This window comes from Protopterus annectens, chromosome 6.part0 (genome assembly GCF_019279795.1).
Source record: "Protopterus annectens isolate FY-2018-M chromosome 6.part0, PAN1.0, whole genome shotgun sequence".
Taxonomy (NCBI): Eukaryota; Metazoa; Chordata; order Ceratodontiformes; family Protopteridae; genus Protopterus; species Protopterus annectens.
In genome coordinates, this window is record NC_056737.1 from 1,927,738,733 (window position 1) to 1,927,753,167 (window position 14,435).

General features: G+C 40.7%; 1 protein-coding gene across 1 annotated transcript in view; it reads left to right on the forward strand.

Annotated features, from left to right (window-relative positions):
• Positions 1 to 14,435, forward strand: part of VIL1 (villin 1) — a 397,885-nt gene that overhangs the window by 219,083 nt on the left and 164,367 nt on the right. The window contains exon 11 of the mRNA XM_044075234.1: positions 12,014 to 12,114. Within this exon, the coding sequence (XP_043931169.1) occupies positions 12,014 to 12,114 (101 nt within the window). The remainder of the gene's footprint in view (positions 1 to 12,013; positions 12,115 to 14,435) is intronic.

The following is a 14,435-nucleotide window of genomic DNA, read 5'->3' on the forward strand; positions in this document are numbered from 1 at the left end:
GCAATAGCAATTTATTTGCATTTTTTAATTTATTTAAAGTAAATAAATACAGGCAGCTGAAAAAGTGCCATTCCATATATAAGTATGTGAACAGTAGCTTCATTTAGCCCACTGAAAGGATTTTACTCCCAGTTATATTTTTATTTTTGTATTTTGAGGGGGTGACTGCACACAATTTAAGTCAACTTTAATTATTTTTGTTTAGTTATAAAACAAAAATAATACATCTAAATACAAATAATAATAATAATAATAATAACAATAATAATATGTAAACTAATACACACAATTAACAGTGACAACATGGGACTTCTTTTTCGCACAATATACAAAAACATATATAACCAATTAAAAAATGCCACCACAGCAAGGAAGAGTCAACAAATATAAATATAGGGTACATTTTATAAGCACAGTAATGCCTTTCAAGATGGGTATTATGTGAAATTAATGAAACTTACAAGGAATAGAAGCCCTCCACCTGTAACGCCTGGCCTCAAAACATAGTATGCCTTCACTTTATATAGCCAGAACTTGTCTAAAATCATAATGTCAAAGCCAAAATGTTGAGGACCATACAGTCAGTTTGCAAATTAGTCTGAGACCAAAATTCTGAATACTGACAACATACTTACTATCTTTTTACAGGTCAATATCACTTAATCAAAGACCCAATTTAGCAAATCGCTATTTGTCGAACCCAGTTAATCGAAAGCTAAATGATCTCTGCAGTGAATTTTTACCCTGGTAAAGAAAATAATTGGCCATCATTGGGAATTTTCCCTTTTCCCTGCTGTAATGCAATCTCAGAGTTGGTATATTTAGTTAGGAGGGATGTGGGGGGGGTTAAGTCCCCCACTTTGTTGGGTTTTAAATTTTGCAGTTTTTGTGACAGTTGGTACATGGCCGACTTGTTTCTTTTCCAGGGAAAAAATTTGCTGAAGAAATCCTTCGCTGAATTTAGCTTTCGATTAACTGGGTTTGACAAATAGTGGCTCATTAAACTGGGTCTTCAGTAAAGTGATATAGACCCATTTTTACAATGTCTCTTATGTAGACTAACTTCATGATCCCTGTTCTTGACCTCGGAAAATTCAGAGATACCACACTCTCAGAAATATCTCCCTCCATGCTCTTATGTGTTTTAAACTATGTAAGTTAAACATTGTGGTCTTCATATATGATGGTCTTTAGACATCGTAGTCTTAACATTGTGCGTTTAGACATGACTGCGGAATGGTAAAATTCAAAACATATTGGGACATCTGCTATTTCCCTATAACACCCACCATCTGCTTATATAACAGAACTGATAAATTAAAATAAAATCAAAAGGAAGAGTTTTATTTTATATTTTATATATATATATATATATATATATATATATATATATATATATATATATATATATATATAAAACTTTTCATTAAGACATTACAGTGTGGCACCATGATCTTGAACATGGCATGGATATTTAAATATGTATATTATACAACTTGTCTGCTAGGATACTGAATGCAGGAATTTGTTAAAATACATTTTCAGTAGGCACACAATGTTCATCTGTGACTTCTCTCAGAAAAAAACCTGCAAGGCATGATTATGAAATTGCATTTTAATACTTCACACAGATCTAACCTGCAGTGTACAGTCAGAAACAGTATCATAAGTATAGGTTTGCCTTTTTTTGTTGTTTTTGTCTGTATAGGCTGGGTGTGGGACATTGTCATCTTACTTTGTTAATGCTAACTTATTTCCTGCAGGGCAAGCTAAAGTGGCATGAGGAAACTATAGTTATTACTGTATTAGTTTTAAATGCCAGTATTTGTATTGGAAAAAGTACACCAAATGGTAAGTTTAAGTCACTTCATTTAATTTTTCTTTACTCATATCTATGGACAGCTAAGCTTTCTGAACATTAGAGTATGGAAGTACACTGACATTTGCTAACAGTGTCCATTGTAAACAAAGCTGCACATACGGGCACAGTAATTTGTACAAAAGCTTACTTTTTTGTAAAGTAGGTTGCATTGACTTCATATTGAGGTTTAACTTAATAAACTGGTATTACTATCCTGATTTTCAATATGTATATAAAATGGTTTAATGAGGCTTTGCACAGATTGCTTCTTAGATCCAATTTATGAAAGCAATACATTTAGCTCCATCCTTTCTTTTGTTTATCAGCTCCACAATCTCATTAAGAACTGACAATTGCCTAACACAGTTTCCATTGGTTACCACATAAACATCAGATTCTCCAGCATTCTTTCTTTACAACCATAATTGTATAATTTTGACAACAATATTATAATCTACATTAATTAGGACTACAGCCTTTCTCCAGTTTCTTACACACACACACATATATATAATAATTAGTCACACCTTTTCATAATGTTTCTTCACATGTCTATTCAACCATTCATTCAAAAAATTCACAACTACCCAAATACCTCCTTAAAAGTCTGATCCTTGTTTTATAAAATATATGGCAAATAACATCTTATCCAGGTGCACTTTCTGGTTTAATCTTCCTCAGAATATGTTCCAGTACTTCTTTCATAATAACTTTGTCCATCTCCTTCAGCATTCTTTAACCCATTTTTATCAGCTTCCTTACCCTCTGTCATGTGTCAGACAAATAAGGTTTCAACCTATTTAGCAAACTTCCCCAATCTGCGACTCATCCGTCACTTTTCATCATTTGGAATCAGTGTCAGCACAGTTTCTGTTTGTACCCCCCCCCCCCCAATATAGAAGTTTTTGGACTTTCATCTTTCTCAGTGGTTATATGACAATGGATTTAATATAGTTCAGTAAGGGGTGTGTAAGAGAGCAGAAGTTTCCAGAAAGGGGAATGGGGCTTCCCATCATACAAAAAATTATCTTTTTATCTACTCAAAGCTTTAGCTAGTTTGTTTTATGAAGCTGAAGAATGTATTTGTTTTGTCTTAATGAGACATAGTAAAACCATTTTACAATTCTATGAACCTTTTTGACTACCTTTTAAATCTTATATCTCTTTCAAATAATCATGTACCACTCTCATTATCTTCTTCTGTACATCCACAAATTATCACAGATGTGTCCTTCCTCCCCAAACCACAGATCTTCACCCATAATTTCATTCTTTCATTCCCTCCATGTTGCTTCTAAATCCCTTCTTCCATCTGCTGTGCCCTTATTTATATAATTGTTGTAGGGTTTGTTTATGGCAGGGGACCACCAGATTGGCATCCTTTTTTTTTTGAGGAGAGTGTCTTGGTTCTATTGGGTATGGCGAGATCCATGCATTTGTGTACGTGTTCGTACAGTGCATTGGTATATCATTCGGCTGTCAAGCAACTATTCTCCATTTGCATGGGTGTCATGAAATTAGCCACCTCTGTTTTTAAGAGCCTAAAGTTAGCTTTGGAGAAGTTTTTCATGGTGGTTACCTTTGTGGGCGGGTAGGAGGGATGTGGATTTCCAAGGTGATTAGTTTGTGGTCGGATCTAACCAGGGAGGAGTTGACTATTGGTGTAAAGCAACAGTCACCCATGTTAGTAATGACCAGGTCAAGGATGTTGCTACCTCTAGTGGGGGTAAGAATGAGGTGGTCCTGGGCATGCCAGAACATATTGGGCAAGTGTATTGGTACATGAGTAGTTTTCCCAGTTAATGAAGAGGTAGTTGAAGTCGCCCAGTATGAGAGTGTTAGGTTGGACCATAATATTCTCCAGGGTGCTTAGGAACATGGAATGTGAGTCTTGGGACATGGTTGGGGACCTATAGCAGGCTACGACCTGAATCGCTGTCTTACCCAATGTTAGCTGCACCTGAAGTATCTCAGATGCATTATGTTGGGTTATCACTCTGGAGGTGTGCACATCTTTTATGAATATGGAAACACCACCGCCTTTGGAGCTTCGGTAAAAGTTCTGAGGCCAAAATGTGTGGAATGAGTTATATCCTGGTAGTGCAGGGGTGCGTTTTGCTGTCTTGAACCAGGTCTCTGTTACAGCACAAATGTCATTTTAAGGAGTGCTTCTAGTGAGTGCATTTTGAGATTTAGACTTCTAGTGTTGAGCAGCATGACCCTCAGATTGCATTTGTTTGTAGCTGTTACGGTGGTAATTTGGTCTTTGGAACACCGTCTAAAAAAGGCACTATAGGGGTTGCAAGAGCCTTAGCCAGTATCAGGAAGCCCAGGGGTGTCAGATGCAGACCATCTCTGGCATAGCATCAAGGTCTGTCAATCATGTCATCCGAGGTAGACAGATACTGGATCCCATTAGAATGGCACCAGAAACTTAGCCAGTTGTTTAACTCAATAATTTTCTGCTTGTACTGTGGTATCATTCTAGGTGATGGTAGGATGCTGCTCAGGGCTAGGGTCATGCCCACCTGGGCTACATAATCCAAGAGCTGCTCCATGTCTCTTTTCATGTAGTCCAGGGAGGTACGTCTTAGGTCATTCACACCCACATGTACAATGACAGAGTCATATTTGTACCTGTTGTTGAGGGACCTGAATGCATGCGTTATGTGGCAGATCCTGGTGCCTGACAAACAGCTGTTACTTTCTCCTTATTCAACCTAGTGAGTGGGACACCAGTGTGCCTCACTATCAAGTCACCTATGACTAGTGTGTTGGGCATGCTGTTTTGCCTTAGGGGCTTTGGTTGAGTGACATACTGTTTAAGAGAGTTATGTGTCTCATGAATAGTGTTATGTTGTGGTTGAGTGCATTTCTGCCTTGGAGGTCTCTGTTGTTTGGGTAGATTTTTATTGAGAGCCTCAGTGAAGGTGGGTGTGTGGTTTGTGCTTTTATGTGAAGACAGTGCTAGTGTGTGTTCTGGAGGACTATGTGTTCCATGTGGTGTGCTGCAAGTGTTGACCTTCTCTTCTTGACCAGCTATTCCGGTCTTGGCTGGAGAGTGCGTGGCTTTCATTTTGGATATATAAGTGCATCGCTTGCAAGTCTGAGTGTTGGGAGTTAAGAGGAGAGGGTTGTCAGTGTACATGAGGCAATTGCTACATTACATCAGGATGCCAAAGTTCACCACGTTAATAAGAGAAAGCAGAGGGAAATTACTTTTAGACATGCCTGGAAGGGTGGGCATTAATAATAAGTACTGGAGCTGTTTCCTTGTAGAACGTTTAGTGATGATAACACTTTTGTGTGCTACAATAAGTCTGGTAGCGTGCTAAACTAATAAGCTAGTAAAAGTGCAGGAGAGGAGAGAACTAACAGATCTAAGGGAAAAATTGAAGAGCAGACTTTGGCACTACTCAGAAGCTTACAAACAGTCCTGGATACAGCAAATTTATATCTGGACTAAACTAGTTACAGGAAAAGTGAGAAACAAGCACAGATGTGAGCTTTTAAACCTGAAAGTTGAAAGAGATGGAAAAACTGCCCAAATGGCCAATAAACTACAATTTCTGGGCCAGAAGCCACTCCTCTTGTGGTAGATAGGCTACCTAGTGCTTACCACTCCCACTGATAAGCTAGAAGGCTTCCCTCCAACACAGAAAGGCTTGGGGGGGGGGGCTCAGAAGCTAACCAACAGTCCTGGATACAGCAAATCTATATCTGGACTAGACTAGTTACAGGAAAAGCAGGAAACAGCGCAGATGCGGGCTTTTAAACCAGAAAGTTGAAAGAGATGGAAAAACTGCCCAAACAGCCAACAAACTACAGTTTCTGGGCCAGAAACCACTCCTCTTGTGGTAGATAGGCTACCTAGTGCTTACCACTCCCACTGATAAGCTCGAAGGCTTCCCTCCAATACAGAAAGGCTTGGGGGGCTCAGAAGCTAACCAACAGTCCTGGATACAGTAAATCCATATCTGGACTAGACTAGTTACAGGAAAGGCAGGAAACAAGCTTAGATTTTTTTTTTCAGAAAGCAACTAAAACAGCACTAAAAACAATTCAAGTGCAGTGCAAGCTAGAACACTTGAGCGTGTAGCAGTATTAAAGCAAATACAGTTTAAATAAATGCAATTTATTCAAAATATATTCTGAACTAAATTTAACTCTGAACAGTCAAAAAGTGCCAAAAAATTTAGTTATCAACTGACAAGCACACTCAGTCAAAAGACAAGGAGAGAGATGTTTTTTGTTAGTAAAGTGCAAAGGGAGGAAGGAGGAGCAGAAGTTAATTCAAGGTTAAGAACCTAAGTGGGTTGCCCTTCTCAAATGTCCTCTCTGTATCAGATAGAATGGACACTAGACTGAGAGGAGTTTCCCAGATCAAATTTACAGTAGGGGCGGGCAATTGCAAAGCCACCAACTATAACAACACCACAGGAATAGGGTGGGTGGGGAGGAGAAAACCAGTTTCAGAACAGATGAGAAAACAGCAAACAAAGTCAGCAAATATATAAAATAATTCAGTCAGGCAAAAAATTAAGACAATGTAGAACTCTGAAAAGTTAAAGTGCCAAGGAATATACTTATCAGTGATATAATTCCAGATTGTTTGAGAAGCACTCCAGTCAGAACACAAATTAGTCTAACAGCGTATGTAGGAATTTACAAATATGGACTATTTTTATATCAGCAAACCTTGAAACAATCAGATAACACAAAAGCTGTTAGACCAGTTTTATAAACGTTAACACCACCACAGGAATGGGGGGGTGGATCAGTTTCAGAACAGATGAGAAAACAGCAAACAAAGTCAGCAAATATATAAAATAATTCAGTCAGGCAAAAAATTAAGACAATGCAGAACTGTGAAAAGTTAAAGTGCCAAGGAATATACTTATCAACGATATAATTCCAGATTGTTTGAGAAGCACTTCAGTCAGAACACAAGGAGATTCTAACAGCACCAGATAAGTAGTATCTTCTCTGTGTATGAGGAGATGATTAATATCCTTCTAAAACTGAAAGAAAATAGGAAGAATTGTCGTAGCATGTCTACCAGCTTAAGATTTACTTTAGTCAGTCAGCAACATGCAGGATTAGCTCTGTGCCCAAAATGAGGGAATCCAAGAAGGCCAATCAGCTTAGTTTCTGCTCCTCCTTTCTCTCTTTCCACTAAAAAAAAAAAAAAAAATTTCTAAGCTTGTTTCCTGCCTTTCTTGTGGGTAGTCTAGTCTGGATACAGATTTGCTGTGTCCAGGACTATTTGTGGGCTTCTAAGCCCCCAAGCCTTTCTGTATTGGAGGGAAGCCTTCTAGCTTAATTTTGTTTCTTAGAACTAGCCAGTTTTTTTTGTTTCAGCACTTGTCTGTTTCTTTGAGCTCAGCACTTGTTCAGAACTTATTGTAAGCACTAAATAAGCTACAAATTACTACAGCACTCAACTTTCCTCACTGTCTAGAGGAAAACAGTTTCTAGTACTTACCAAATAAGCACCTATCCAGGCATGTCTAAGGGTCAGCTCCCGGTGTTTTCTCCTGTCTACCTGATGAATCTGGATCTTGGGGCAATGCAGCAATTGCCTCATGTACACAGACAACCCTCTCCTCCTACCACCCAACACTACAACCTGTGAGAGATGCACTTATATAGCCAAACTGGAAGCAAAGCTCTCTTCACCTAAGACTGGACTAGACAGTCAAGAGGAAAAGGTAAACACTTGCACCACACCACACTCAGCACATAGTCCCTCAAAACCTACACCACCAAAACACACACATAGAAACACAAAATACACACCTACATTCATGGAGGCTCTCAGTAAAAACCTGCCCAAGCAACAGGGACCTCCAAAGCATAAACACAAGCAACCTCCACCCCCCCAACACAACCCAAATGACACATAGCCCACAAACTCAGTGTGCCACTCAACCACAGCCCATAAGGCATAACAACGTACCCAATACTCTAGTCATAGGTGACTCTATAGTCAGGCACACTGATGTTCCACTCACCAGGCTAAACAAGGAGTAAGTTACTGTCAGCTGCCTGTCGGGTGCCAGGATACGCCATATAACGCATGCACTCAGGTCACTCCACAACAAGTACAAATATGACTCTATCATTGTCCATGTTGGTGTGAATGACCTGAGATGTACCTCCCTGGACTACATGAAAAGGGACATGGAGGAGCTGTCTGATCTTGTAGCCCAGGCAGGTATGACCCTAGCCCAGAGTAGCATCCTGCCATCACCCAGAATGATACCATAATACAAGGACAAAATGATTGACTTCAACAATTGTCTAAGCTTCTGGTGTCATTCTAAGGGGATCCAGTATCTGTCTGCCTGGGATGACATGATCGACAAACCACAATGCTTTGCCAGAGATGGCCTGCACCTGTCACCCCTGGGATTCTGGATACTGGCTAAGGCTATATCCATTCCTATAGGGACTTTTTTAGGCAAGGTTCAAATGACAAATTCACCACTGTAACAGGTACAAGCAAGAAGAATCTGAGGATATTGCTGCTCAGTGCTAGAAGTCTAAACCTCAAAATGCACTCACTCGAGGCACTCCTTAAAATGGAGAACATCGATATCTGTGCAGTGACAGAGACCTGGTTCAAGGCTCCAGAGAGTACCCCTGCATTAGCAGGCTATAATTCATACCATACCTTTCAGCCACCTAACCTGGACCGAAACACTAAAGGCGGAGGCTAGTCCATATTCATTAAGAATATCCACACCTCCAGGCTAGCTGCTCAGCATAATGCATCCGAGATTATCCAAGTGTAACTAACTCTGGGCAAGACCACAATCCAAATTGTAGCTTGCTACAGATCCCCCACCATGCCCCAGGATTCCCACTCCTCATTTCTTGATACACTGGAAAATATTAGGGTACAACCTAACACCCTAATAATGGGCAATTTCAACTACCCCAGCATTAACTGGGAAAACTACTCATGTACCAACTCTTGTGCTCAATGTTTTCCGGAATTCATAAATTCCAATGCCTTGGATAAAACTTATCCACGCCCCACCCACCAGGGGCAGCAATATCCCAGACCTGGTTATTACCAACATGGGCAATGGGTGCTCCACACCAGAGGTCAATTCCTCATTGGTCAGATCCGACCACAAGCTAATCACCCTAAACATCCACATCCCTCCCCCACCCCCCATTAGGGAAACCACAGTAAAAAATTTCTCCAAAGCCAACTTCACGCTTCTTAAGACAGAAGTGGCAAACTTTATGACATCCATGCTGACAAACAATAGAGGTATGACTGCTGAATCCTACACAAATGCACTTTATAAGCACTTACATGAGTGCATGGATGGTGCAGTCCCTAACAGAACCAAGATGTTATCCTCCAAAAAAAGGAAGCCAATCTGGTGGTCCCCTGCCATAAACAAACTCTACAACAGAAGAAAGAAACTGTTGCAAAAAAGAGTAAAATCCCATGATTGGAGAAACTCCCTGGTCAGCCTCAGTAAGAAGCTGAGATCCCTCATAAAATCAGCCAAAGCTAGTTACAAAAACAAAATCGCCACTGACTCTAAAGACAACCACAAAGCATTCTATAGCTATGTCAAGAGTCTCAATGGCAACACTCAGATCTGCTCTGAGTTACAGCACAATGGCACTAAATATACAGAACCAACTGATATTGCCAACATCCTGGCAGATAGGTTCTGTGCTAACTTTACCCCCCCTGTCATCCCCTAAAGGGCCCATCACTATACCAGAAGAATGCAAAGTTCCTGTAATCACGGCTGCACAGATAAAAAACACACTATCCAAAGCCAAGAACACAGCATCCATGGGACCTGACAACATCCCAGGCTGTGTTCTACATGAACTACAGAATGAACTGGCACCCCACCTAAGTACCCTGTTCAATCATAGCCTCACCTCAGGCTATGTGCCCACTGAATGGCGCACAGTGATGGTTATCCCACTCCACAAAGGGGGAGCCACCACAGACCCGGAAATTACCGCCCCATTAGCCTAACGAGCTTGGTCTGCAAGGCTATGGAACGTATCATCATGGAACTTATAAACAATGACATTGGTAATCTCCAAACTCAGGACCCCACCCAGTTTGGGTTTGTAAAAGGCAGATCATGTCTCCCAAACCTGATAGACTTTTTTGAAGCAGTCACCAAAGCTGTAGATGAGGGTAAGGTGGTTCACACAGCCTATCTAGATCTCGCCAAGGCTTTCGACACCATCCCCCACTCTGGAATTATAGATAAACTCACTAAACTAGGTATAAATCCCTATGTCACAAGATGGGTTGCCAACTGGCTCATGGACAGAACCCACACTGTGAAAGTAGCAGACTCCAAATCCAACTTCAGATCAGTGACAAGTGGAGTACCACAGGGTTCAGTCCTGGGTCCTCTCCTGTTTGGTATCTACTTCTCTGAAGTACAGGCTAACACAGAAGGTCTTTGGCTAATGAAGTTCGCAGATGACTGCAAACTAGGAGCCATAATCAAAACTCCAAAAGATGTGGACATCCTACAAAAGGGCCTCGCTGAGACAGATGCCTGGTGTCAAAGCCATGGCCTCAAGCTCAATGCCAAAAAGTGCATTGTCATCCCTTTTGGTAAAAACTCTGTACCCATGAGCTATCACATAGGCGGTAGTCTACTTAACACCGAAAGTTTGATAAGAAACCTTGGGACACAGGTGGACAGTAGTCTCTCCTTTGATAATCACATCGTCACAGTAGTCAGGAAATCCTTCTACATGGCACACCTCATCACAAAAGTTTTCTCATCTGGGAAAAAAGAGGTCATTGTTCCCCTCTACTCATCACTCATTAGACCCATTATAGAGTACAATGCCCCTTTTGGTATGTACCTCACAAGACATCTACAACAACTGGAAAGGCCACAGAAATACCTCACAAAGAGGATTACTGGCCTCAAACAGATGCCCTACGCAGACCATCTCAAAAAACTGCAGCTTTACTCTGTCACATATTGCCTATTCAGAGGGGATCTCTGCCTAACACACAAAGCTATGTCAAACCCAGAGCTTTTAGACATGCTCCACTTAAAGAAATCCCAATCCCATGAGCTACACGCTCTAGGGACCTAAACCTTGTCACCACAATAAACAGAACATGCTGGAGGGATATATTCCTGTCCCAGAGACTTCCCATACTCTGGAACAAACTACCTATCTATATCAAACAAAGCTCCTCATTAGCACTCTTCAAGAAAAGTCTTGATGATTGGATGGGAGATAGGCAATTCACCCCGGGGATCACTTCTGTGGCTCTGCTCGACAGGGGCACAGGAAAATAATTTTCTTGGGTGGCGAAAGCCAGGGTACCTTTTGGCTAGGCTTATGTAGGCCCTAGGGCCAATAGCCTAGTACCTACCTATGAACCTATGAACCTCAAACTCATCATCAGTACATAGATATTTAACTCTGTATGTTATATTACAGGAGCAGTCTTGAATCTGGCAATTAGCACAAAGGATTAAGGCTCTGAATGGTTTATGCAGTGCTTCCAGCAGACAAGAATGCAGGGTTTGAGATTCTTTCTACCTTCATTTCCATGCTGTGTGACAATGATGCTTAACTAGACAGTGCTCCTGGGTCACCCCTGAAAAGGGACAATTGACTCCAGTGGGCTACCCAGTTAATAAATGTAAAAATAAAATGAGTCTACGCTGATTTTGTTTCCTCCGTGTTGCTTCCAACTTTTCACTTATTTTACATGAAATTCATGGTACAGTCACAGCTGCAGTTTCTTATTACAGAATATCTTTAATTATGTTTCCGATCTAACAAATGGGTGGATTTTACAGACTTTGAACACTAAAGCACCTTTAATCAATGTACTTTTGCTAAGCAATACCAAGAACTGCAATTCGACAAAAGATTGTCCCAGTGTATGTAACTGTTCTATATTTATATTTTTTTAAACTTTCATAATGGGTAGATTTGACCAGAATTCAGCCCTGTATAAAGATTTCAGAGGTACGAGACAGAAGACAATGGTAGGACCATTGTGAGGAGTTTAGACAAAGAAACTAAAATGCTCTTGAAGCCACTAAGAATGCAGTTTATCGCATGATGCTTCACTAAGGAGGCCATACTCACTAAACTTTTTCTATTTTCCAGCTAAAGTAGAACAAGTCACGTTTGATGCAACCACCATGCATGCCAGGCCAGAACTTGCAGCACAGCAGAAGATGGTGGACGATGGTACAGGAGAAGTAGAGGTACTGAAAATAGTTTGACAGAAGCATACAAACAATCAGTGAAAGGTAAAACACGCTGACCCTTGCATGTGCCGTGATGTAACAAAAAAACACTTTTATTCCTAATCAAAGAAGCACAGCTTCATTACAGAAATTCCTGTCCTCTCCAAAAAAGATAGATGAAGGAGAAAGATGTGAAACAGGGCAGAAAGAACAGAATACATTTTAAGTGACACCACTGTAGATATGGGGTACAGCAACTGTAAACCTGGCAGTAGTAAAACTGCAGAACTCGTTGTCAGTAACTCCTGCTGTTCCACTAGGTGTAGTGCTCAGTCTTTATCTAGAGCTCTTTTTAATGGGCCCAACTGAATTGTCTCTACTAACATGAACAGCAAACAAGAAAAAAGAGTCTTCTGATTAGATTAGAGCCAGTCTGAGTACTGGTAATCTGATTGTCCTTTTGTCCAGAAGTAATAATAAATCTACTTTGTTTTCCATCTCAGGTGTCATAAAGTACAGTTGTGTAAGTAAAATTTACCATAACAGTAGATGTTTGAATGATCACTGCTGCAGCAGCCTTGGCTATATGGGTTGTATCCTGTCAAGGATATAACAGCCGGTCAGCTTCCAAAGCTTCAGGGCACCTTCCATGCACCCAAACTGTCAGGCACCTCGAGCTGAGTTGACTAAAAGACAAGTTTTGGTGCCAAGTCCTTCAGAGCTTTCCTGCCAGCAGACAGAGGAAGGCTGAGCCCTGAAGGGACAACACTAGGAAAAACAAAAAGTAAATGTCCACATCCTGGCATAGAAAATCCACACAAAAAACAAGGGGGGTGGAGTAGTGGAGCAGTTATTGCAGCAGTGATCATTTGAACATCTACTGTTATGGTAAGTTTACTTGCACAACTGTACTATGTTCGTCATATTGATTACTGCTGCAGTAGCCTATATCGATAGATTACCTTAGCAAAACACATTTGGGAGGTGAAAGGAGAAGAGTCCAGGAGCCCCTGGAGAATGGTCTTAGCAAGGCATGATCTTGACCGAGAGAAGGAATCAAGCTTATAGTGATTTGTAAAAGTATGTACAGAGGAACAAGTAGAAGCTTTTGGAATATGTCTAGAATCCAACTCTTTCCAAAAAGCCATTGGTGAAGCCAGTACCCTGGTAAAGTAAGGCTTGACCATGCCAGGAATAGTTTCATGATGCTGAGTATAACAAAAAGTAATAGCCTTAGACAACCATTTGGAAATAGTCTGTTCTGACACAGATTGCCCCTTCTTTTTACCTTCACAAGAAATGAACAATTGATCCTAAGATCTCATAGATTTAGTTCTGTCTAGACAGTACACAAGGTGTCTGTGGACATCCAAGATATATACTTTCTCCCTCATTTTTAGCTTCAGGAATGATAATGGGGAGATAGATAATTGGCTTAAAGTAAACTCAGATACCACTTTAGGCACAGAAGAAGGATTAGTTGTCAAAGAAACCCTGGCATTATGGAAAATGAGGTAGGGTTGACTCACCATAAGAGATTGCAACTCAGATACCCTTCTTGCAGAGGTCAGAACAATCAGTAAAACTGTTTTCCATGTTAAGAACATCAAGTTAGCCAGATTAGTCCTGAAACAGAATCTTATCAGTTGTTTGTTCAGAGAGGAGGGAGAGTGGTCTACATAAAGAACTTCCCACAGATGAGTCAAATCTTGGAAGACCCTCTGATCTAGTTTCCATTTATGAGGGTCTGCCTTGGTCCTGCTCGGCTAGCTCTGATTGACTACAGGATACCTGTAGAGTGAGACTGTACTGTGACACTATATCCCAAGCTAACATGGCTAGTCTGCAGAGGGGGTACAACCTGTTTTCCCCTTGCTTGTTGATGTATCACATGACTATGGTATCGTCTGTAATCACTTGAACAGGTCCCACAAACCAAAGATGATTCAGAGAGTTAGGGGGCTTGATCAAGGCAAGTATCTCCTTGATATTTATGTGCTTGAATCTTTCCTTGTTGTCCCACATCCCCTGCACTTTTATCCCTCCTCAAATTGATATCCAAGCAAAGTCCAAAGCATCTGTTGTGAGTGACTGCTTTGGAGCAGGAAATCAGAAGGGGAGACCTGGATTTAAGGATATCTGTTGTTTCTGACAAAAGAATTTCTCTTCTGACAAACTCCAGCACTGGGATTTTAAAAGATAAAGGGTATTGATGCTGGGACCAAAGAAAATTTGGATTCCATGGTATATTTCACATGTGGGGTCTTACCAGGAGTATCATGAGAATCACAGATGCCACGAGACCCAAATTCCTGAGGTATCCCCTTGCAGTAACTGAA